Here is a 26,487-nt window from a genome sequence, read left to right as displayed (position 1 = left end):
TGAGGGGAATAAGGAATACTTAGTTAGCTAGATATCTGGTAAACTTGTGTGAAGAGCCTTGGAAGTCAGAATCAGTAATTTAAACTGAATCCTCAATTCTATAGAAAGCCAATGAGCTGTCTAAGAAAAGAGGTGGCAATATCCCTATACTTTGGGTTTGTCATTCCCCCCTTTGAGACTAAATCAGCTTATGCAGAAATAAGTCTCACATCTCAAACTCTGGAGATTATAGTGATCCTAACTAGGAATAGACTTGTGAATCACCATTACCCTACTTGTTAAGGTCCGACGGCATACTGCCGAAGCACATGAGGCCAGGAAACAAAACAAAAACCCTGCTAAAACTAAGACTATTAGGGAAATGAACAAGGGACGTATCCAGGAGGTCAATGACCACCACCAGGAGGTAAGATCTAACCCTCCTCGGTAATCCTCCACATTAAGGCTAGCCAACTGTAGGACTTTATCCATGGCATGCCTAACTACATGCGTCCTATTTATGACAATAGTACAGCACTCTGAAGAATTTAGCACTGTGCAGAGGCCACCCTGGGCTGCAAAGAGATAATCAAGACCCATACGGTTATACCGAGAAACTATACTTAATTCATTAATTTGATCCTGCAATGCATTGACTACCACGTTCAGCTCATGAACTAAAACATGGAGTAGGGATTGAAGTCTCCGGGTAGCCATACCTAGTTCAGTAATACCCGCTACCGGGCCCCCAATTGGAATCCAGGCCGTGGCAGAAAGGGCTACAAGTCTCTTTTTAGTCAGAGGATAAGTAGAATTAATATACTGGAGGGCTAATTCAATCGCCTCATCCTCTGTGGCAACGGAGGAGGGTAAGGACAAAGCCTCTCGCTTAGAGCGGTGCGGGGATAGCGGCTTAAGAGGAATAACTTTAGGAAAATAATTCAAGGTTACCAATACACAAAAATCATATGTGGGGGGAAGAATCATGTGGAGGACATTATCACAGAGCCAGTAATGACCAAGGAGAGGGTGAGGAAAGTTCCCAATAAATGTTGGCTCAGGCTGGACAGGGTACTTAGGGTGCCCATAATGCGAGCCCCTATCCCAGGGGGAACGAAGACGAAATGGAGACTTTGCACACCATAGGCGCCAATCCCCAATTGTGACAGGCTGCTCATTTGTTAGTAACTCTTCATACCCCGGGGACTTATGAAAGTAGAAAATAAGCTTGGACACTATAGTCTTCTCAGTGGTACGCTTAGGAGCCAGATAATCACCTGGGTCATAATCTACAGGTATGGTAGCAGGGCACATAGGAGTACCTGGAGAAACTACCCACACAGATTCTCCTTTTTCTGGGAGAACATTAGTATAGTTACAGGGAATGGGAAGAACAGTTGAGATGCTTCTTGTTAAACAAAACACTCCAGAGGCTGGATAGGGAGACGTAAAAACTGGCCTTAGAGAAGATTCAGAGGGGGAAGTAGCATTATAAAAGGACCACCAAGTATAATCCTGGCTCCAAGGACCTGAACTCGAAAAGTAGGGAGGTATAAGAGCTGGGAGTTGCACAGGAACAGGAACAGCTGGGACATCTGTGGTATAAGGAGAAAATCGGGAACACACAATACAAGGGGAAGTAATCTTTGCTTGGCTAATTAGTTCCTGGACTGAGTGTAACCAAAGGTTGGAGCGAGTTGGGGTATTAGGAACAAGGAGGCAAGGAGTAGAAAACAACAAAAGCATCCAAACTACTAACATTTTCTTTCTTCTTAATCTAAAACAAATACAGCAAACTAATTAAGCAATAATATTTCAACAGTCTGTGCTAATCACAGATTACTCTCATATAATGTTCTCAGTCTTTGAGTTCTTATACCAGTTGGGATAGACCCTCAACTGGCAAGGATCAAGCTTTCAAATTCCAAAAAAGCCAGAATCAGGCAAGAAAGAGTCTCAGTGTGAAGCCGAAGTTCAGCCGCTCCTGCAGTATGCAGTTGACCCTTCTTTTCAGCTAGTAGATTCTTTGGTTCGGGTCAAGCGCAACTTCAATGGCTCCGCTGGATCACTTTCTGCTCTCCACTGTCTAGGCTCCGTCTGATCCGTGCTGGGCTCAGTCTGATCAGCAGACTTAATTCGAGACCAATGGACCCATGGAGTAATCCCTGCGACCTTCACAGCTGTAGGGGGTAGAAAGCAAAACAGTAAAAGGTCCTTCCATCGGGGCCCCAAAGGCTGAAGCCTCCAGTCTTTCACCCAAACTCTATCCCCTGGCAGGAAGGAATGTACCTGAGCCTGGAAGGGGACAGGGTTTATTTCTCTCACATAAGACTGAAGCTCAGAAATTATCTTTCCCAAGAGGGCTACCTGCTCCTGCACCTGGGTAGACCCTAAAATCCCTATGTCTCCCTTAATTCCCTGTAAAATGGCTGGGGGCTTCCCATACACAATTTCAAAGGGAGAGAGGGCTGTTCCTTTAGTTGGGGTACATCGGAGGCGGAAGAGGGCTAGTGGCAGTGCCTGTGGCCATTTCAGTTGGGTTTCCTGACAAATCTTTGCTAGGCTATTTTTCAAGGTTCTGTTTGCTCGCTCAACCTGCCCTGAACTCTGGGGACGATAGGCACAATGCAATTTCCAGGTAATGCGCAATGCGCGGGACAGGGCCTGAAGTGTAGCTTCAACAAAGGCGGGACCATTATCTGAACCTATGGCAAGGGGCAGTCCATACCTGGGGATGACATCCCTAAGGAGAGCTCGAGCTACTTCTGTGGCTTTCTCAGTGACTGTAGGATATGCTTCCACCCACCCAGAAAAGGTACAGACCATGACTAAGAGGTATCGGAACCTACCGCTCTTGGGCATTTCTGTGAAGTCTATAACTAGGGACTCAAAGGGTGTTAGACCTCTAGACTGAACTCCTGGTGGAATACGGGGTCCCTGACGAGCATTATTCTGGGCACAGAGAGTACATCGGGCAGAGGCAGTGGCAACCAGACTATCCAATCCTTCCAGCACCACTACTCGACTGAGTAGACGGGCTAGTGCTGTTTTCCCTAAGTGTGATAGGTCATGAGCTTGAGACACTACAGGCCAAGCTAGGTGGCGTGGCACCAGAACTCTGGTATCAGGGAGATGTAACCAGCCATCAGGTCTCCTTACTGCACCTTCTTCTTGAGCCCATTTCTCTTCCACTTGGGTATACATAGGTGTCCATTCTTGCAATCGAATTTGGAACAGGGGAGTCACAGTAGTTGCTGGGGGTCCTCGAGCAGCTTCCTTGGCCACCCGATCAGCATGGCGGTTCCCTCGGGCCACTGGAGTATCTATTCTTTGGTGTCCCCTACAGTGAATGACAGCTACCTTCTTAGGGGCCCACACAGCCTCTAGCAGCTGAAGTATTTCAGGTCCATACTTAACAGGTTGGCCTGCAGCATTTATGAGTCCCTTTTCCTTATACAAAGCTCCATGAGCATGTAGAGTTGTGAAGGCATACTTGGAATCAGTATAAATGTTAGTCACCAGTCCTGCTGCTAGCTCCAGAGCTCGTATGAGGGCCACAAGTTCTGCTTTCTGAGCTGAAGTTCCTTGGGGCAGGGCTCTTGCTTCTATCACCTTGTCCTCTGTCACCACAGCATAGCCTGCCAGTCGCTTGGAGTTCTCCACATAACTGCTTCCATCTGTGAAATAAATTACATCTGGGTCCCTCCATGGAACATCTTTAAGATCTGGTCGACTAGAGTACACTTCATCCATGGTTTGGATACAGTCATGATCCGGTGGTCCCTCAGATGCTGGCAAAAGGGTGGCAGGATTAAATGTAGCCACTGTTTCCAGGTGTATCCGTGGATTCTCACACAAGCTAGCTTGGTACTTAACCATGCGGTTATTTGTAAACCAGTGGTTGCCCTTATACTCCATGAGGGTGAGAACTGCATGGGGGACTTTAACAACCAGTTCTTGCCCCAAGGTCAACTTATCAGCTTCCTGGACCAGTAAGGCTGTTGCTGCAATGGCCCTCATGCAGGCTGGCCATCCTTTAGCCACTCCATCCAGCTGTTTAGACAGGTATGCAACAGGCCTCTGCCAGGATCCCATCATCTGGGTCAGCACACCCAGAGCAACCCCCTGTCGCTCATGGACATACAGTGAGAAAGGTTTCTCCACATCAGGAAGGCCTAACGCAGGGGCTTGGAGTAGGGCTTTCTTTATGGCAATGAAGGATTGTTGAGCAGTAGGTCCCCATTCAAATGGTTCCTTTTCACCCCCCTTTGTGGCTTGGTAAAGGGGTTTCGCCATCAATGCAAAATTTGGAATCCAAATTCTGCAAAATCCGGCTGCTCCCAGAAATTCCCTAACTTCTCTTCTGGACTTGGGTTGGGGAATTGCAGCTACCGCTTGCTTCCTACTAGCATCCAGTCTCCTACTTCCCTGGGAAATACAGAAGCCCAAATACTTCACTTCTGACTGACAGAGTTGGGCCTTTGAGCGTGAGACCTTATAGCCTGCATCCAAGAGTAGCTCCAGCAATTCTCTAGTAGCCTCAAAACACTCTTCCTGGGTCACTGCTGCAATCAGGAGGTCATCTACATACTGGAGTAAAACTCGCCTGGAAGGCTCAGATTTAAAAGTCTTAAGGTCTTGTCCTAGGGCTGTCCCAAAAATGGTGGGGGAATTCTTGAACCCCTGTGGCAGGCGGGTCCATGTATACTGAAGCTTCCTTCCTGTTACTGGGTTTTCCCATTGAAAGGCAAAAAGCAATTGACTGGCTGGGGCCACCCGAATACAAAAGAAGGCATCTTTTAGATCTAGTGTTGTGAAATGGGTAGCCCCAGAAGGTATCAATCCTAGCAGGACATATGGATTAGGCACTACAGGGTGTAATGAGATAGTGGATTTATTGACCACTCGTAAGTCTTGGACTGGCCGGTAGTCCTCAGTCCCTGGCTTCTGAACTGGCAATAGTGGCGTATTCCATGGAGACTGGCAAGGACGAATAATTCCATGGGATAACAGACGATTCAAATGTGCTTGAATCCCTTCCAGAGCCTTTCTGGGAATTGGGTATTGACGAAGATGGATTGGCCGGGCACTTGGAAGTAAGTCTACATGTACAGGAGGAATATTTCGGGCCAACCCTGGGGGATTATCTTCTGCCCATACCCCACTGACCTGAAAGCTGTCTGCCAGGGGTAGGTCAACTTGGCCATGCGACTGATGCAGCCGCCATTCTTCTTCAAGAGGGCAGCAGAAACTCAATATACCCTTAGGGCTGGATGTTGGGGGCCGAAAGGAGACTGAAGTCTGGCCATCAGAGTCAAAAGAAATTTGGGCCCTAAGCTTGGACAGCAGGTCTCGACCTAACAAAGGGATTGGACAGTCTGGCATATACAAGAATTCATGAGTGACTATGTGTGAGCCTAATTGGCATCTACGGGTTGTCAGAAAGGGCCTCCGGTTCTGCACCCCCGTGGCTCCCACCACTCGGACAGTTTTTCCAGACACAGGCGCTAATCGCTCCGTCACAACAGAATGTTCAGCTCCTGTATCAATCATGAATGGAATTGAGCGGCTCCCTATAGTTAACTTGACCATAGGTTCCTGGGAGCCCAGTTTGTAGGAACCCGGTCTGTCCTATTCGTCCCATTCTGCCATCTCGGCTATCCCGATGATGTCAGATTCAGGAGGCTCATATCTTCCCTCTCGAACTCGGCCTCGGCTTCCTCGATCTCCTGGTCCCCTTCTCAGTCCCTGGCGCCTCTGGGGGCATTCATCTTTCCAGTGCCCTCTTTCCTTACAATAAGCACACTGGTCCCTCTCCAATCTTGGTCTGGGATTCTCCCCCCTTGGCCGGGATTGATTGAAGGAATCTCGGGGCCTGGCTGGTGGTCCGGGGTCCCACTTTGGCTTCCCATTAGCTAGAGGTCGACCTCGGTTAAGGGTGGAATTAGTAATGGCTGCCGCTAAAAGGTCGGCCTTCTTCTGCATCTTCCGGTCAGCCTCTCGGCGCACCTCCTGATCTCTATTAATGAAAACCTTGGTTGCGATCTCAATTAGCTGGGTGGTATTCATCCCTGCGAATCCCTCCTGACGCTGCAACTTCTTCCGGATATCTGGCATACTCTGGGCCACCAATGCGCTATTCACCATTCTCTGGTTTTCTTGGGCTTCAGGGTCAAATGGGGTGTATGTTCTGTAGGCTTCAATTAGTCGCTCTAGAAAGGCCCCAGGGGATTCAGTTGCCCCTTGGAGAATTTCAGAGACCTTTGCCAGATTAATGGGCCTCTTTATGCCTTTCCTCATACCTTCCAGTAAGTCCCGGCAATAGCCAGACAACAGTTCATAGTGCTGCCCATCATTTGGATCCCAAGCTGGAGCTGCGCGAGGAAACCGAGCTCTAACCCATCCCTCTGGATCCTGTGTCCCGTCGGGAACACGCTCTCGCGTGATGGCCTCAGCATTTTGCAAAATCTTCCGCCTCTCCTCAGTTGTGAAGAGGGTCAGGAGAAGTTGTTGACAATCAGTCCAGGTTGGGTTATGGGTGGCCATAATGCTAGTCACTAGGTCCACCACTGCCTGAGGCTTTTCAGTATAAGAGGGGTAATGCGTCTTCCAATTCAGGAGATCGGTGGTTGTGAAGGGTACATACTGGTAGGCCTGTGCCTGTATAACCTGACCCTGATTATTAGGATCCGGTCGAGTGGTAGTTACCTGACGAAGTGGCAGAACTCTCGAGGAAGTGGGGATGGAACCTGAGGTAGAGCTAGGAGCTACCCTCCTATCATGCTCAAAGGTGATTGCAGCAGGTCTAACCCATTCAGTGGAGGTGTGTTGAACCCCTGAGGGATGGGGAGGGGTACTCATAGACTGAGAGGTGGTCACAGGTGATTCAGTCCATTGAAAGGGATGCCGGGCCCCTAATGAGTGGGTAGGGGTGCTAGAGGGAGAGGCTGGGCTGTCAGGAGTTGAGGAGTCAGGGAGTGGAGCCCAAAGTGGGTCTACAGAGGTTAACAGGAGAGGATTTGGCACAGAAGGGTAGAGGCCAGGTGAAAAGTCCAACCTAGGATGTGGTGGGGTTCGCACAGGAGGGGAAGAACTATCCGGAGAAGCCTGTACTGGAGAGGCTTGAGCTGGGCGGCGTGGATCTCTAGGGGCGGCACGGAACCCCAACAATGGGCCATAAGGTGGTGGCTCAAGGTCTGAGGGGTCATCAGAGAGTATGGGTTTCTCGGACAGGGTAGGGGCGGAAGCCACCGATTGGGTGGTAAGCTTCCTGGGGCTCTTTCCCTCTTCTAGTTTAGATTTTCTAATCTTTCTTTGAACACGACCTAACATGAATTTTACTGGGGATCCCATATAAGTTTTCAACCACGAGGGAGGGTCAGTCACAAGGCTGTCCCAGGAATCTATATAAGGGAGTTGTTCAGAATATTCTGGTTCTCCTACAACTATGCTGTAGACCTTCCGGATTACTTCAATATCTAAGCTGCCACTAGGGGGCCACCCCACTCCATAGATGGCCACTCAACTTCACACAAGGTTCTTAAAGTACCTGAGCTTAAAGTCTGTCCATAATCATTAATTAAAAAACCTTTCTTGAAATTTCTAAGCATACAGTCTAGGGGGGTAACAATTTGTCTAGATGATGTCCCACCCATAATGCTTACAATTACAACACACAAAAGGGAGGGAGTTTTTGAAAGTGCAGTAAGGGGTCTGCACTCTCGAGACACTAGGTAGACAGACAGCAATCGCTTCCTTCCGTTGCTGACCAATTGAACTCGCGTTAATTGGAAATGCAGCTATAAGAAGTCCGCACTCATTTAGCATTCACTCATCACACATTCCATACAGAAAATCCCACCCAACAATTTCAGATTTCTCAGATACAGATAAGCTCAAGCGTTTTCGCTTCTAGTCCCCGCGACTAGAAGGTACTAGGGCCTTTGCTGAGAATTGATCAGATTCTCCTTCCCTCCTTCTTGAGGGGCTGGTTTACAATTTTCTAGCTAGAATTACAATACAAAATACAGAATACATACCCGGCGTATGTTCTCCAGTCAGTTGGGTGCTGGGATTAATGCAGGATTCAGAATCCCACCGCTGCCACCAAGAATTGTTGCAGGAATTGAGATAGGAATTTGTGATACTTCAGGAGTCAGACAGCACACACCAGTATGAGAGAGAAATCTTCTTTATTTGCCAGCAAACAAAGCAGGACATCAGTTCTAGCTCTCTTCTCCTCTCTCTCAGCTCTCTGTGTCTTTGTCTCAGCTCTCTGTGTCTTTGTCTCAGCTCTCTGTGTCTTTGTCTCAGCTGCTTCTCTTCTTATGCTGTCTTCTCCTTCTTCTGTCTGTTCCTTCTGTCCTTCTCTTTCTTCTGAGCTCCTTCTGACGTAAACTGCTTCTGCTCCCACTTAAATAGGGTCCTAAGCCCTCCTCCTAGCCTAGCCTAGCCCAGCCCCCTTTACTCCCAATTGGTTAAGACATTGATTGGCTACCTTGCCTCAACCAATCATTACTTTTGAAATATCAGTTACATAGGTTCCAGACATCCTAAACTGACCTGTGACCTGGGGCCCCTCAAGCCAGACATTTGGTCTCCAGAACTCTTACATTTCTCATTATGATTGATGTCTCATCTATGGCTTAGACTGGATTCCCTTAGAGACTAAGAGGCCCCATCTAACATTGGTTATTCTCATATTCCTAGTCTGGTTCATACTAACTGCTAACTAAACTCTGGCATTCATTAAAGAGGTCAAAAGCCAATCTTAATTAATAGCATACATATCAGGTTATTACTTCCAAGACCATTCCTGCATTTTACCTATAATTAATCAAGGAGAAGAGAGCTGACTAGTTCTGACCTTTTTCACCTCTCAGCTCCATACACAGAACTAGCTAAGACCATAGTTAATTCAAAACACATGTTGATCTCCTCACAGCAGTCTTTGCTTGAAATGTCAGACAAAGAGTAATACAGGATTTAACAGACATTCTACATAGACACAAAACTTATTAATTTACACAGAATACAGCATATTCTAAAATAAGCATAATCAGATATATCTATATCTAAGCTATCTACATATTAAGCACTTCTAAATAGTATTTCAGCCTATTCTTAAACTACAATATGTCATATGTCTGGCTCGTGCCTGCTTACAAAACTATTCAGTAAGCCTAATAATTTACAGATGTGCCAGCTAGCATTGGCAATTCACAAGGGACAGAGTTTCATTTCTCACTGACCTTTCCTAACCTTAGCTCGGCCAAACTAGACTCTAATTAATTCCAGCCTGCATTCCTTCACTACTTTGCTGGCAGAGTGAAAAGAATTCAAACTTCAAGCTTTTAATATCATTTCTTATATATATATAATTATTTCTCAGAGTTAACACTTTCTTTGCCCATGGCTGCCTCAGCATAACACTCAAGCTGTGGTGTTTTGTACAGTTTGTAATCGTTTGAGTTCAAATTTAGTAATACCAGCATAGACTACATTGCAGTAGTCTAAACGGGAACTGCTAAATGAATAAAACAATAAATGCAGGGAGACTAAGAGGCATATTTTCAAAGCACTTAGCCTTCCAAAGTTCCATAGAAACCTATGGAACTTTGGAAGGCTAAGTGCTTTGAAAATATGCCTCTGTCTACATAGCTTCGAACAAAACTAATCTTGTGTAGTGCAAAGAAGCCTGAACACTGGAAACTCATGAAATTTGAGAAGAAAAGCTTAACCTTGAATCGATAATATAGAGAACAACCTAGTTTGGAACACACAATAAATCGGCTGTAAAGCACATTTAGATTTATTTATTGCACTTGCATCCCACATTTTCCCACCTATTTGCAGGCTCAATGTGGCTTACAAAGACCTGTTATGGCATCGCCATACCAGGGTAAAGAGTACAATTGGTATTACAAAGAAATCAAGGCAAACACGAGGGTCTGGCCATATTACATAAATCACATAAAAACCTAAGTGATGAACATGGCGGTGGAAAGGAAGTAAACAAACCAAGAGATAAAGAATCCTGAACCCATGTATATATAAGTAACCTTCCTGAACACACTAATTTTTGTAGAACAGGTACCAGAAATATGACAAGAACCAAGAAAGGCAGGACAGAAATCAAACTACTAAGAACGAACTGCATTCTGAGCATATTTTTCTGCCTTCTAGTACTATGTCTCAATCACATTTATTTTATTTATTTGTAGAACTTTCTATACCGCTCTAGTTGATAGGCTGAACAGAGAGGTGTTCAGGCTAACAAAGAAAACAAGAAAGGAACTCCATCCATGTAAAGGAAAGATAGGTAGTTAAGTTTAAAGACAGGAAAAGCTTAAAGAAAGCAAAATAAACACATACAAAGAAAAGCAGGTTTAAGAGGGTAACACTGGTAGTTTCAATCAGACTGTTTCACCAAAAGCTAATCGGAAAAGCCAGGTTTTCAGTTCAGTTTTAAAGTCCTTGAAAGAGGAAATGCTCCAGAGACAGAAGGGAAGATTATTCCAGGTGCGAGGAGCAAGGAAGAAGAACGCACTGTGAAGTGTTGATTCCAAGTGTGCACACTTTGGGGTGGCCAGGACCAAACGGTGATCGTTTAAAGAACGGAGGGTTCTGGAGGGGCAGTAAGGAATAGTTAAACAGGAAAGACAGTCAGGGATACCAAGGCTAAAGGCCTTAAAGGTGAATGGATTTTTGTAAGTAATCCTTTGTTCAACAGGGAGCCAATGATATTGTTTCAATAAAGGTGATATATGATCAGAGCGATGGGCAAGGCAGAGTAACCTGATATCCTTGATTGAAATTTCTTTAATGTGTAATGGAGTAAACCAGCGTAAACAACATTGTAATAGTCAAAACGGGTGGGGAAAAAAAGAAAGGATTAATGCATGGAATTGTGGAGCGTCAAAAAGGTGATGAATCGTTCGTAGTTGGCGGAAGACTAAAAAACTAACTTTAGTCAAGTGCGAGATATGTGGCAGAAAGGAGAGAGATTATGCTTTCCTTTACTTGAATTTAAGGCAGGTTAAAATGAGAATAGCAGAAAGTAGATACTAGATAAATAGAAGTGCCAAACAGAGTAATGGGGGTGAATGAGAGAGAGATGTACCAGAAAACCAGCAAGTGATAGTTTTATCAGGAATGAGCACTAATTGATGATCTTTTAGCCAGCTAGCAACTGAATCACGACAGATCTGTAAAGGAGTGAGAGAGGGAGAGGAAAAGATAATGGGATAGATCTGTAGAATGTCATCAGCATAAAGGTAAGTAGATTCCAAATGATTGAATGAGAAAAGCGAAAGGACTCAGAAATAGATCAAAAAGAAGAGAAGAAAGTATAGACCCTTGGGGCACACCATGATGTAATTCTCTCCTTCTAGATGCTGTGTCGGAGAGAATGACCAGAAATATGAGAAAAGATAGAAAAGAAGTAAACCAAGAGTGAGAAACAATATCACGGCGACTGAAATCCAGGGGGTCTGGGGAAAAGAAGAAGCAACATGGATCACCCTGAAAGAGAAGATGGAACCTGTGTCCACGTGGGTGTTGTCCACAGACCTCCAACACATTCAGAGCAACTAAATAAAGATCTGGTTACAGATATTCAAAAGTTGGGAAAGAAAGGGGAGATGCTGTTGCTGGGAGATTGCCGGATGCAGATTGCAAAGTTCCATTTGTGGAATCAGAAAGTAGTAGAGCGATCGTGGATGCCTTTCAAAGTGCTCTGCTCAGACAAATGGTGACAGAACCCACGAGAGAAAGAGTGGCACTGGATTTGGTGCTCACAATGGGGAAGGTATGTCTAATGTCAGAGTGGAGCCCACCTGGGCAGTAGTGATCATCAAACAGTTTGGTTTGATATAACAGCTAAAGTGGAGGGAAAACACTCGAACCTCAAACATGCTGACTTTAATAAAAAGGGGGAATACCTGAAGAAAGAGCTGATGGGCTGAGAGGTCATATGAGAAGTGGAGAGGCAGTGGTCCAGGCTGAAAGGAGCTATAAATATGGCTAATGACCTTTATGTGAGAACAGTAAATAAAAGCAAGAGAAAAAGGAAACCAATATGGTTCTCCAAGCAGGTGGCTGAGAAAATAAAGGCAAAAGAGTTGGCATTCATGAAATACAGAAAAACTCAAGAAGAGGAACACAGAGGAATACCAGATGAAATTAAAAGAACCAAGAAATATATGTCTAGCGAAAGCGCAAGAGGAAAAACAAATGGCTAGAAATGTAAAGAGGGGAGATAAGAATTTTTTTCAGTTACATTACAGATAGGAGGAAGACTAAAAGTGAAATTGTGAGACCGAAGATGATGTGAACCGCTATGTGGAGAATGATGAGGAAAAAGCAAATCTGCTAAACAAATACTTCTGTTCTATATTCATGGAAGAAAATCTTGGATAAGGACCATGACTGACTGGCAAAGGGTAGATATAGCACCTCTCAGAGAAGAAAGTGTTTATGAACAACTTGAAAATCTGAAGGTGGACAAGCCACGGGACCAGAAAGGATCCATCCCAGGATACTGAGGGAGTTCAGAGGTTTTGGTGGGTCCTCAAAGATTTGTTTAGTAAATCCTTGGAGTCGGGAGAGGTTCTGTGGGATTGGAAAAGAGCAGATGTGGTTCCTCTTCAAACAGAGAAGAAGCTGGAAACTTCTGGGTAACTAGAGAATTGGGATTGAGGATGTGGGCTAGATATAACCTGAAGTTAGGACGCAAAAAGTGGTGAACAGGATTAGGAACTGCTTGACGGACACCAGAGGGTAGTAGTTAAAGGAATTTAATCGTAGGAAGGAAAAGTGAGTAGTGGAGTGCCTCATGGATCGGTGCTGGGGCCGATTCTGTTCTTGTAAGTAATATTGCTGAAGGGTTAGAAGGTTAAGGTTTGCCTCTTTGCAGATGGTATCAAGATTTTGTAACCAAGTGAATACCCCAGAGGGAGTGGAAAACATGAAAAAGGATCTGCAAAAGTTAGAAGAATGGTCTAATGTTTGGCAATTAAAATTTAAAGCAAAAAAGTGCAGACTGATGTACTTAAGGAGTAGAAATCCAAGGGAGCCGTATGTATTAGATAGCGAGGCACTGATATGCATAGACAAAATTAGAAATAGTTTTAAAACAAATAGGAGGAAATATTTTTTCACTCAACAAATAGTTAAGCTCTGGAACTCTTTGCCTGAGGATGTACTAACAGCGGTTAACATATCTGGGTTTAAAAAAGATTTGGACAAGTTCCTGGAGGAAAAGTCCATAGTCTGCTATAGAGACAGACATGGAGAAGCAACTGCTTGCCCTGGGATTGGTAGCATGGAGTGTTGCCATAATTTGGGTTTCTGCCAGGTACTTGTGACCAGGCTTGGCCGCTGCTGGAAACAGAATACTGGACTACATAGACCATTGGTCTGACCTAGTATGGCTGATCACGTTCTTATGTTATGTATGCTATGTTCTTATGACAGGGAGAGGGACCTTGGGGTGATAGTATCTGAGGATCTGAAGGCAATGAAACAATGTGACAAGGTGGTGGCCATAGCCAGAAGGATGCTAGGCTGTACAGTGAGAGGCAAAACCAGCAGAAGAAAGGATGTGTTGACGCCCCTATACACATCACTGGTGAGGCCCCACCTGGAGTACTGTGTTCAGTTTTGGAGGCTGTATCTTGCTAAAGATGTAAGAAGACTTGAAGCGGTCCAGAGGAAGGTGACAAAAATGGTATGGGGCTTGTGCCAAAAAAGACATATGAGAAGAGACTAGAAGACCTGAATATGTACACCCTAGACGGAAGGAGGGACAGGAGAGATATGATACAGACATTTAAATACTTGAAAGATATAAATATAGAAACAAATACTTTCCAGAGAAGGGAAAATGGTAAAACTGAGGTTGCAGGTGGTAGACTTGGAGCAATGTCGGAAAATTATATTTCACGGAGGGGGTGGTTGGATGCCTGGAATGCCCTCCCAAGGTAGGTGCTGGAGAAATAAAAAACGGTGGTAGAATTCAAAAAGGCGTGGAATGAACACAAGAGGATCTCTAGTTAGAAAATGAATGTTATAAAAAAGAAATCTTAAAGGAATGTGTTTGCAGGTCAAGTGGTGCTTAGATGACAACTCTGGTTGTAAAAACTAAGACTGGTGCTAGGTTGGCTTGTATGGTCTATGTTCCACATATAGAAATCCAGCTTAGGATGGGCTGGAGAGGGCTTTGACTGAGACTCCAGTAATTTGGAACCCACGCACATAAGCAGTGGGGCAGTGCGCTGGAACCCACGCACACAGAAAACAAGGCATTTACAGGACCCACTTTCTCAAGAAGCAAGACTTTACTGGAACTCACTCTGGCAAGCAGACAGAAGGCAGCTGGAACCCACTCACAAAAGCAGCAAAGATGTCTTAAGACCCACAGGAACAAGGCCACAGCTAGGGCAGCTAATGATGCAAGAGCATCTAGGCAGAAAACTGGCGCAGTTAAGTACTGCTCCTCTGACATCATCCCACATACGTGGGGAGTGGGCAAAAGGTCCCACGACACAAGAATAAAGACTCCTTCCTGCCGTGTGCTGCCAGCATGGTCCAGGCAGTCACCAAGCCTGTCAGCTGTGCAGTACCGAGTCACAGCAAGACTGACAGCTAGACAGACTTTTACAGTCTGTGTCCCACAAATGACATGAAAGAGTTGGATAGGCTAGAGTGAGCTTTGATGGCAACGCCAGTCGTTGCAACATTAGGACAGAGCTGGGCGGGCTTCTACAGTCTATATCCCAGAAACACCAAAGACAGATTCAAGTATATAATCTCATGTTCATTTTTGATTTAATCTTGAATTAATAGTGAATGACTTTTGGGCAGACTAGATGGACTGTTCAGGTCCTTATCTGCCGTCACTTACCATGTTACTATGTGAAAACGTGAACTTAACTTTCAGTGTTCAAGCTTCTGATACACCGACCGTGGCCAGAATTTTGTCTCTCGGCTGTTTCAAAGTGCTCACTCATGTAGGTATTTTCTTAGCCATATGCTTCTTGGCATCACCCGGTCCCAATACAAAAATACTGACACGAGCGAGCACCTTGAAAAAGCCGAGACATAAAACTGGCCACAGTCGATGCCTCGGAAGCCAAAGTTCACATTTTCTTTTTTTGAAATTATCATCACCTTAAATCGGGTCTCCAAACAGATTTAATGACTATGAGGAGTTTTAATGATTCAAGAACTGTTGTTTTTTTTAATGTCGATCAGATTAACTAGTACCCTATATAAATCCGATCACCAGAAGAAAAATTTAGTTTAACTGACTGACAGTGGTGATCTGAGCCTTTTTCCTCCTAGTTTATTCATACTCTTCATAGGCGATGTTTTAAGATATATACAGAGCTGGATAGAACATTAGAAAGAGTTTATATATTGGACAGATTTTGTCTCTCTCTTTTTTGGGAATATTCTAACACTTTGCCAAGGTCAGTAAAGTCAGTATCATATGACTTGGGTCAAAAACACTCAGTAATAAACAAATAAAGAAAAAAAGTGTTTGAAATCCAGTTTTCTTTTCAGTGATCAAGGATCTATTGGTAGTTGCTTAAGACCTAAAGTGTTTAAACAAATTTCTGATACATTTTAGCATGAAGACAGATCAATGTACAGTATTTGTTCATCAATCTGTTTCTAACAGATCAGAAACATTTTCACAAAATCCCAGCACCACAATTCACTTTAGCAATACTTACTTTTTAGTTGTTTCAATTCCCTACTGACTAACCAGAAAGGATAAAGGATTTTGTAGCAGCACAGACACAATCATTGCATTCTACATGAAGTGACCTTTACACTAACAAGTCTGTCTCTCTAAAGCGTAAGAACAGCTACCACAGACAAAATAATAAAAAAACAGTATTAAAAGGATGGAGAAAGTGAAATAAGCAGACCCTAAGCTAAGTACACCTAAAATTAAATAAAAGCAGTATGAAAATTATGAGCCAAAGTTTCAAGACCTCTCAAAGATAGCAGACTGCAGTGGAATTAAGAAAAATAAAAGTCAAAAGGAAGGAGTTGCCCAAAAGCTTCTGAATAAGACCTGCACTATGGCAAATTTCACTAGTATTTATGAAACATTGCTCTCTTCCCACATGCTGAAATACAACATGTTTAATACACTATGTGACCAGCACGCACACTAGTAACTTTTGTAAACAAGTGCTCTTTTAGTAGAGATAACCAGACAACACTGCACCAAGTGTAAGCAATCCTTAAGTGATTACAATTAGATAAGAAATAGGTTTGCTGTGATCTACATTTTACACATATAAGCAGTAAGAAATCCACTTCTAATGATGCTGCAATCTTGTTGCGATTGTCCTGAGTGGCAAAAAGATCCACCAAGGGGGTGCCCCACGCTCGGAAGATCTGGCGGACGTCTATGTTGAGTGACCACTCGTGAGGTTGCATGATCCTGCTCAACCTGTCGGCCAGACTGTTGTTTACGCCTGCCAAATACGTAGCCTGGAGAAGCATGTCGTGCTGGCGCACCCAAAGCCACATCCTGACGGCTTCTTGACACAGAGGGCGAGATCCGGTGCCCCCATGCTTGTTGGTGTAATACATCGTAACCTGATTGTCTGTCTGAATTAGGATAATTTGATTGGACAGCCGGTCTCTGAAAGCCTTTAGAGCATTCCAGATTGCTTGTAATTCCAAGAGATTGATCTGAAGACGCGTTTCCTGAAAAGACCAAACTCCTTGAGTGTGAAGCCCATCCACATGAGCTCCCCACCCCAGGAGGGATGCATCCGTCGTCAGTACGTTTTGTGGCTGAGGAATTTGGAATGGACATTCCAAGGTCAGATTGGAGCAAATGGTCCACCATTGAAGGGAATTGCAAAAATCATTGGAGAGATGGATGACATCCTCTAGATCCCCCGTAGCCTGACACCACTGGGAAGCTAGGGTCCATTGAGCTGATCTCATGTGTAGACGTGTCGTGGGAGTCACACGAACTGTGGAGGCCATGTGGCCCAGAAGCCTCAACATCTGCCGAGCTGTGATCTGTTGGGATGCTTGAGCTGAGGACACTAAGGCCAGAAGGTTGTCTGCCCTTGCCTGGGGGAGATAAGCTCAAGACGTCCGTGTGTCTCCTATGAATTCCAAAATTTGTACAGGAATCAGGTGGGACTTGGGATAATTTATGATAAGCCCCAGCAGCTCGAGTAGTTGAATAGTAATCTGCATGGATCGTAGAACTCCTGCCTCCGAGGTGTTCTTAACCAGCCAGCTGTCGAGATAAGGGAACACATGCACTCCCAGTCTGCATAGCGATGCTGCGACAACTGCCAAGCACTTTGTGAAAACCCTGGGCGCAGATGCGAGACCAAAGGGTAGTACGCAGTACTGAAAGTGCTGAGTTCCCAGTCGAAATCGGAGGTACTTCCTGTGATTTGGGAGCACCGAGATGTGAGTGTAGGCGTCCTTTAAGTCCAGAGAGCATAGCCAATCGTTTTCCTGAATCATGGGAAGAAGGGTGTCCAGGGAAATCTTGGACTTTTCTCGCACTAGGAATTTGTTCAGGGCCCTTGGGTCTAGGATGGGATGCACCCCCCCCCCCCCCCCATTTTCTTTTGCACAAAGTAGTACCTGGAATAGAATCCCAGTCCTTCTTCCCCAGGTGGGACGGGTTTGACCGCATTTGCCGTTAGAAGGGCGGAGAGTTCCTCTGCAAGTACCTGCTTGTGCTGGGAACTGAAGGATTGAGCTCCCGGTGCGCAATTTGGAGGTTTTGATTCCAGATTGAGAGCGTACCCAGACCGGACTATTTGAAGAACCCACCTGTCGGAGGTTATAAGAGGCCACCATTGGTGAAAAAATATCAACCTCCCCCCAACAGGCAGATCGTCCGGTACGGACACTTTGATCTTGGCTATGCTGCTCTGGAGCCAGTTAAAAACCCGTCCCTTGCTTTTGCTGGGCAGCCGGAGGGGCCTTCGGCGCACGCCGCTGAGAGCGAGCCTGCTGGGAGCGAGCTTGAACAGGCTGTTGAGAGGCAGGAGTGTACCTACGCCTATTATAGGAATAGGGAACACTCCTCCTCCCTGCAAAAAACCTCTTAGAGGAGAAGGTAGCAGCAGAAGGCGTCCAGCGGGAGAGAGACTCCATAGCATCATGACGCTTCTTGAGGGTATCAACCATATCCTCAACCTTCTCTCCAAAAAGGTTATCCCCCCGGCAAGGAACATGCGCCATTCGCTGCTGGGTCTTCTGATCCAGGTCCGAGACACGCAGCCATGAGAGTCTGCACATCACGATACCCTGTGCAGCTACTCGGGATGCAGCATCAAAAGTGTCGTAAGCCCCCCTGGCCAGGAATTTGCGACACGTCTTCTGCTGCCTGACCACCTGGTGAAAAGGTTCAGCAAGCTCCAGAGGGAGAGCTTCAACTAAACTGGACAGTTGCTTGACCAAGTTCCGTAAGTGAATGCTGGTGTACAGCTGGTATGTTTAAATCTTGGCGGCGAGCATTCCAGCCTGATACGTACGCCTCCCAAAAGAATCCAAGGTCCTAGATTCTCTGCCAGGGGGTGCCGAGGCATAGTCTCTAGTACTCTTGGCTCTTCTGACAGCAGAGTCCACCACCATGGAATCGTGAGGAAGTTGGGCCTTCACCATCACAGGCTCACCATGGACTCTGTACTGGGACTCAGACTTCTTGTTGACCTCTGAATTAGAGAGAGGACAAGACCAATTCCGCCACAATGCTTCCCTGAGCGTATTGTGCAGAGGGGCCGTTGCAACCTCTACAGGTGGAGAAGGATAATCCAGGACCTCGAACATCTCAGCCCTCGGCTCATCCACAACCTCCATGGGAAATGGAATGCCCTTTGACATTTCACGCACATAAGATGAAAAAGTAAGACTCTCAGGGGAATCTTCCTCCGAAAAATACCTGGGGTCTTCCTCCTCTCCCCATGAGTGCTCCTCTTCAGTATCAGACAGAAGCTCTCAAACAGCAGCCCGAACTCGAGCCTGTCTCGACTTCGAGGATCGACGTCCTCGTGGGGCATGTCGAGAAGTCGACCCTTGCCTGGACTCCGGCGAAGCGTCCTCCACCGACGTCAAGGGAGAGTCAACCCGGGTGGTAGCCGGCTCTGGTACCGCAAGCGGTACCGAGGGCAGGGACCTCCTCACAGGAAATGGGCCAGATGTCATCTCAGCAGTAGGTACTGGAAGCACAAGCACCTCTGGTACCGAAGCAGATGGACGAAGCATCCCTTCCAGAAATCCTGGAAGAATGGCCTGGAGACACTCATCTAGGGCTGCCATCGGAAAAGGCTGCGGGGCCGGTGCAGGAGTCGGTGCCATAATCTGGAAGGGCTCGAGAGCCGGTACCAGGCTGCTGGACGACTGACGCATCGGCACCTCCTGAATGGAGGGTGAACGGCCCTCCCGGCGCCGACGCTTCTCCGGTGTCGAATCCCTCGGCTCCTCGGAGCTCTCGGTACCGTCAGAAGGAGATCGATGGCGATGCTTCTTAGCCTTCGCTCGACGCCCGTCATTGACACTCCTAGGTACTAATGAGGAGGACGTGGAATCCTCACGCCTCCTCGGGGCCTGGTCCGACTCAAAGCGGTCCCGGGGGGCCTGCATAGCAGTAGGCCTCGAGACGGGTGGAGACCCACTCGATGTCTCGCTGCTCCCAGCTCGAAGTGGTCTCTCGGCAGCCATTACCTGGACTCTCGGTGCTGCTTCCCTTGGCGTCGATGTCAATGCCTCCAACCTCGGTGCCGATGTCGAAGGACCGGACCGATCCAAAAAAAGTCTCTCGCGCTGAGTCTCTCGAGCCACCTGGGTCCTTTTCTTCATTAACTTACACAGCTTGCAAGCAGCTGGAAGATGATCGGGCCCAAGGCACTGGAGACACCAAGCCTGAGGGTTGGTAGACGAGATAGTCCAGCTGCAGCAAGAACAGCTGGGAGTCCTCGATGACATGGGCGGGAAAATAGCATCCGTGAAATTAAACGGCTCGATGGTGCCCACTTAAAAAAGAGCACAAAAATGGAAAAGACACAGCCGCAACAAAAAGGAAACTTGAAAAAATCTAAAAATTTAAGGGGAAAAAAATAGTACTTTTTTTTTTTTTTGAAATTGTGAAGAATAGATAAAGAAAGGAAAAAACGGAGCGCGTAAACGCGAAAACATTCTCCTGAGCCGAAATCGCGAGGAGCAGCAAAATAACCACAACTCCCTCGCGAAGCGGAAAAAAGAGAACTGAGGGAAGCTTGCGGGTGTCGCGGGCAGGAAGTCACTCGCACATGCACGATGCTTTGTCCCCGCGCGCGCCTTGTCGCTTCTAGAACTTTTTAAGTTTCTGTTTTAACTTCTGGAGCTCCTGGGCTGTCGTGGACGACGACCCATGCGTGATGATGTCCAGCCTGCTTGTCCTCGGAGAAATTATAGACCGATGAGTCTGACGTCGATGCCGGGCAAAATGGTAGACACTATTATAAAGAACAAAATTACAGAGCATATTCAAAAGCATGGACTAATGAGACAAAGCCAACATGGATTTAGTGAAGGGAAATCTTGCCTCACCAATCTATTACATTTCTTTGAAGAGGTGAACAAACATGTGGATAAAGTTGAGCCGGTTCATATTGAGTATCTGAATTTTCAGAAGGCGTCTGACAAAGTAGCTCATGAAAGACTCCAGAGTCCAGAGGAAACTGGCGAGTCATGGGATATGAGGTACTGTCCTATTTTGGATTAAAAACTGGTTAAAAGATAGAAAACAGAGAGTAGGGTTAAATGGCCAGTATTCTCAATGGAGAAGGGTAGTTAGTGGAGTTCCCTAGGGGTCTGTGCTCGGACCGCTGATTTTTAACATATTTATAAATGACCTACAGGTGGGAGTAACTAGTGAGGTAAATAAATTTGCTGACAACACAAAGTTATTTAAAGTTGTTAAATCGTGGGAGGACTGTGAAAAATTACAAGAGGACCTTAGGGGACTGGGAGACTGGGCGTCTAAATGGCAGATGTTTAATATGAGCAAGTGCAAAGTGATGCATGTGGGAAAGAGGAACCCGACTTATTTATTTATTGCATTTGTATCCCATATTTTCCTACCTCTTTGCAGGCTCAATGTGGCTTACAATACATCATGAATAGTGGAAATACATAATAAAAGAGACATTTAGTATTACATAAGGATCTTGGGTAAAATGATAATGATAAAGCATGATAGTGGTTTAACAAGCAAGTATCATTAGGCAATACTGGATATATGTGCAGGAGTTCATATTTGTTGATTATAGCAACGTCATGCAAGGTTCCATGTTAGGAATCACCGACCAAGAAAGGGATCTAGGTGTCATCGTTAATGATACGTTGAAACTTTCTGCTCAGTGTGCTGCTGCGGCTAAAAAAGCAAATAGAATGTTAGGAATTATTAGGAAAGGAATGGAAAACAAAAATGAGGACATTACAATGCCTTTGTATCGCTCCATGGTGCAACCGCACCTCGAATATTGTGTTCAATTCTGGTCGCCGCATCTCAAAAAAGATATAGTGGAATTAGAAAAGGTGTAGAGAAGGGCGATAAAGGTGATGGGACAACTTCCCTATGAGGAAAGGCTAAAGCAGCTAGGGCTCTTGAGCTTGGAGAAAAGACAGCTGACGGGAGATATGATAGAGGTCTATAAAATGAGTGGAGTTGAACAGGGAGACGTGAAGCGTCTGTTTACACTTTCCAAAAATACCAGGACTAAGGGGCACGCTATGATGCTACAAAGTAGTAAATTTAAAACAAATTGGAGAAAATATTTCTTCTCTCAACGTGTAATTAAACTCTGGAATTCATTGCCAGAGAATGTGGTAAAGGCGGTTAGCTTAGCAGAGTTTAAAAAAGGTTTGGATGACTTCCTAACGGAAAAGTCCATAGACCATTATTAAATTGGCCTTGGGGAAAATCCACTATTTCTGGGATAAGCAGTACAAGATGTTTTGTATTTTTTGGGATCCTACCAGGTATTTGTGACCTGGATTGGCCACTATTGGAAACAGGATGCTGGGCTTGATGGACCTTTGGTCTGTCCCAGTATGGCAATAGTTATGTACTTAAAGAAATAGATTTGCTGCTTTGTTTTAAGGAGCCTGAAATAATGGGGGTCTTTTACTATGGTGTGCTCACGTTTTTAGCGCGCACTAAACATTAGAGATGCCCATGGGAACGTAACTTTTAGCGCACGGTAAAAACGTGAGCGAACCTTAGTAAAAGGTGTTACACACCTGTTTTGTTTTTTTTAGCACATGTGGTTGCTGTGTGCGCTTTTCATCAGGTCATTTGTATGTAGGCAGTAAGGTAAACCTTTAAGGACCACCAGAAAAGAGGACTTGAATTTTCCTTCTACTGGTATGTCCTTAACTAGATGGAACCTTACACAGTGAATGTAAGCACAGAAACTACAGTGAGGGCCAATACCTCAACTTAAAAATAGCACATGAATGCTGAGACTTCATAGTGGTAAGGAAGCTTCCTTCCAAACCAAGAGAGAAACTCCTGCTGCTACAGATCCAAGGGCAACAATTAAGTTAGTTTAGCTTTGTTTTGCCAAATTACAAAAACACACACTCACACCCCTAGAAACAGGATCAGCTTGAAAGTAGGGTAATCACCTGAGCATTAATGCTGTTTTTGTATGCTTATTTTTCACCCAGGAAGCAGCAGGAAGAAGAACAAAACTAAGATCAGGAGTGAGCTAGGTACAATATCAAGGACATCCTGGGAAATTTGATACATAATTAAGTACATCTATACCAACAACATTTCAAAAAAAGGTAAGAATAGGTAAAGTAGATTCAGTTTTAAAGCTGGATCATCACTGATGGAAGTGACCAGGTGGTGTTCTGCTTGACAGGTAAATTTGTGTGCCACCAGTGACATCTGAAAGCCGTTTTGAATTTCATACCCTGAATAAAAATATGTAGCATGGCCGTAGAAAGGTACTCTAGTATTCCTCAGAATACAAATTCCAATGGATCAATCTGACCCACAATTTGATAGTACAAATGCATTTTGTTAAAATTTAACGAAAGCACACACATTTACCATAACACTTTCAGTAAGCTGAATAAATGTGCAGTCATCAGGAAGTTAGCTGGGCACCAGTCGATATTTTTGACCAGTCCCTGGTTAGTTCAGTGGATAAAGTTAGCATAGCCTGTTTGCTGTCTTAACTTTTATCGGTTTACTTAGTCGGTTAACCAACCGAATATCAGTGCTAATCAGTAAATATCGGGTCTGTCCATAAACCACCCCCACATTAATCAAACAGTGCAGGGCAGTTAGTGCTGATATTCAGCAGCACTGTTCAATTAACTGCCGCCAACAGGCAAGCACAAGCAATTTAACCAGGCAGAAGGCTCTCTAGCTCGGTCAAATCGCTTTGAATAATCGACCCCAGTATTTTTAAGGAGGCTCCTCCTCTATGTAATGAATAGACTGCTTAATTATGAGCCTCATAGGATCTCGAGGTCCTCCTAGCCCTACTAGCTGCTTCAACCATTAAGCATATGGAGACAGAGACTATTCATGTTATAGAATAATCTCCTCCGGAATTGAAGTTACATATGGATTACTTGCTGTTTTTAAAGCTTAAGACATGGCTCTTTAGTAAAGCTTTTAAATATTAATTAAAAAAATCAATTATATTAATTTTTTAATCAGTTGGTCCTGATATTATTATTGTTTTATGTTCTTATGTGATGTTTATGTTGGTGTTATACGCATCTCTATGTACATCTCTATGTACATTAGTTGAGAGACTAATTTAGCTAGACATTTCAGAAAGTGAAATAAAAACAAATTTAGACAGTCAATATAGAACTTGCTGCAGCAGTATTTTGCATTACAAGGAGCAATATATACCTATAACACGACAAGCTCTAATTTTACCGCTTAAGTAATGATATTCTTACCCTACGCATGGCTTCCTCCTCCTCCTGACGTTTTTCATAATGTGCAAAGTCATCAAAGATTGAGGTGGTATGCTTGAAAGTAGCAATTATTTTAAGCACTTGCTTGGCTTTTTCTAGAGGGACTTCTTGAGTGTCTCGTGAATTGGTTACAGGTTTGTTGTCATTGTTTTCCAAGCGAATGTGCCGCAGCTGGTTATTAGGAACATCTTTGACAAAAATCCACTTAATGTCAAATTTGCCCTTCCACTTATCCTGAGACCAGACTCCAGCATATGCATTGTAGTCCACCACAGACTTCATCTCTGCCACACCACAAAAATGTCCACTGCCGTTCACACTGAAGAGTAAATAGAGAGGGCCTTTAGTGTTCAGAGAACGGTAAGCAGCATCCAAGCGTTTGTTACCATGCTCAGTACTACACCAGATGGAGTACTTAATAGAGCGGTGTATATCATCCTCAGAGTAGCTTTTGATTATAAACACACGTCCATTCTTCACATTCCAATCAAAGTCTTTGGGATTATAGTTGTTTATGGCCTTTAGTTTTTCCAGGACTGGATGCACTTCAGCACCAGAAGGCGATGAGTTCACAGGGACAACACCTAAACCAAAGTTCTCATTGCCAACTCCATTGTTCTGACTGAAGCCCACTCCCCTGTTCCGAGGAGCCACCCAGCGACTTTGCAGCTGTTGCTGTTGCACTTGGTGAGGCAGAGCTTGGTGCTGAGGTCCTTGTTGTAGTGGCTGAAGAGGCTGTTGAGAAAGTTGGTTTTGCACTATTGGTGGTGGGTGTATTAAAGGCTGAGGCTGCTGAATGACAGGGTGAGGAGACAAAACTGGTTGGATAGGAGAAGCTTTTACCACTGCCCCCTTTTCATCCCAAGTTCCAATATTCATATTATGTTTTATAGGAGGTGGTGGTACAGTAGAACCCCCAAGTCCCATGTTACCTTTAATTTTAAGTTTTGGCTGAGGTTTAGCAGGTTTCCGAGCAATGGCAGCCCATGAAGTTGGTTTAGGTGCTGAACTACTAACTGGTGGCACATTAGTTGCAATGCTGGCCATACCTGCACTGTTCAAAACAGAACCTACAGTTTTTGTCACAGCAGCTGTCATATCCCCACCAAGTTTTAATCCAGTCATGCCTTGCTCAATGCTGCTAATGCCAGGCACCTTGCTCAAATTATCACTGCCAAATCCAGCCTGCCCATCAGCTATGGCTCTGCCTAGAGAACTAGGTGGATAGCCATAGCTGTTGCTATAAGCAGAGCTCTGTGTTGACTGTCCCTGAGATCCACTGGTACTCCATGTGGAAAAATCCGCATTCCCATGAAAAAAATTAAATCCATGTTGACTGAGGAACGGTGGAGTGTTTCCAAGAGGTCCAGGTTGACTGAACACACCATCTGGTATATAGTGGTGCTCACCATTACTCATCTGTCCATAGGGTGTCAAGTATGGCATTGGTGGGTCTCCTGCTGTGGACCATGCTGCTTCACCAAGGGAGTATGGAAATCCAAGAGATGGAGCATAATAACTAGGCATGTACGGGTCTGACATTGGTGGATAGCTGTTATTCTGCAAGACAATATAAAAGTCAGTGCAAACTCCTCACATACAGAAATATATTCAAACAAGTAGATCACAAGACATCCTTGGTATCAATTCACAATACTCGTACATACTGGGTTTTGCTTCTTTTCATCAATAGTGAAATTACATCCTGTAACACAACTCTGTTACATAATGAGAAAAAAGCACTACTATTTCTGCCTTCAAAAACAAGAATATGAAAACACACTTAATATTACCATGTCTTATGAGAACCATGTATCAGAAATATTTAAGAAATTAAAAACTGAACATTTTACACTAGCAAAACCTAGTCTAAAAAAAAAACAGTTCTGTTTATACCCAAGCTCAGGTTCCAGTTTCTTCTGTAGCTCACATCCCATGATTTTGCTCAAGCTAATTCTTAGCTTATGGAGAAAAGAAAGTCAGACATAACTCCTCTGCTCAACTTTTTCCTTGCAACAGAGAAAAGTGGGTAGTAATTGCAAAAATTGAAAGTCTACTATATCAAATGTCATACTTTATGAAACTGGGTAAAGGGCCAATGCAGAAAAAGCATTAGTTGCAATGCAGAAAAAGCATCATCTAAGAGATCTGTGTTCTCCTCTGTATATAAAGGAAATCACTGTACTAACTCAACTACATATGACAGAGAACGTAAGAGAACAAAAGAGGGTCTAAGATTCAGGTACAAAAGCTTCCTTTAAAAACCCTTGCTGTGGAGATAAAACAACGTTTAACCCAGTCTGTATATCAAAGGTACCACAAAGATTATTTAGCAAATTATTCCATGTACATTACTGCAGAAAAAGCTGTCATGCAGCAATAGAAAAACCAGCATCTCAAAATCAGTGTCAATTTAAAACGAATTTCGGTTTCAGTTATGGTGTCAGAAAGGCCCAAAATCCTTTTTCTGTCTGCCTGATTTCAGTTTCAGCCAAAAGTACTACTACTACCACT

The 26,487-nt window shown here is 44.7% G+C and overlaps 1 protein-coding gene across 6 annotated transcripts in view; it reads right to left on the bottom strand.

Moving 5' to 3' along the window:
- Positions 1-26,487, bottom strand: part of YTHDF3 (YTH N6-methyladenosine RNA binding protein 3) — a 110,180-nt gene that overhangs the window by 27,305 nt on the left and 56,388 nt on the right. For all 6 annotated transcript variants that reach the window (XR_003943392.1, XM_030215024.1, XM_030215031.1 and 3 more), the window contains one exon: positions 23,956-25,533. Coding sequence is in view for 5 of the 6 variants with exons in the window: in XM_030215024.1 (XP_030070884.1) it covers positions 23,956-25,533 (1,578 nt within the window). In the remaining variant the exon portion in view is untranslated. The remainder of the gene's footprint in view (positions 1-23,955; positions 25,534-26,487) is intronic.

Source organism: Microcaecilia unicolor, chromosome 1, assembly GCF_901765095.1.
Source record: "Microcaecilia unicolor chromosome 1, aMicUni1.1, whole genome shotgun sequence".
In the NCBI taxonomy this organism is placed as follows: Eukaryota; Metazoa; Chordata; class Amphibia; order Gymnophiona; family Siphonopidae; genus Microcaecilia; species Microcaecilia unicolor.
Note: the sequence above shows the minus strand (reverse complement) of the source record. Positions and strands in the feature narration are given on the sequence as shown.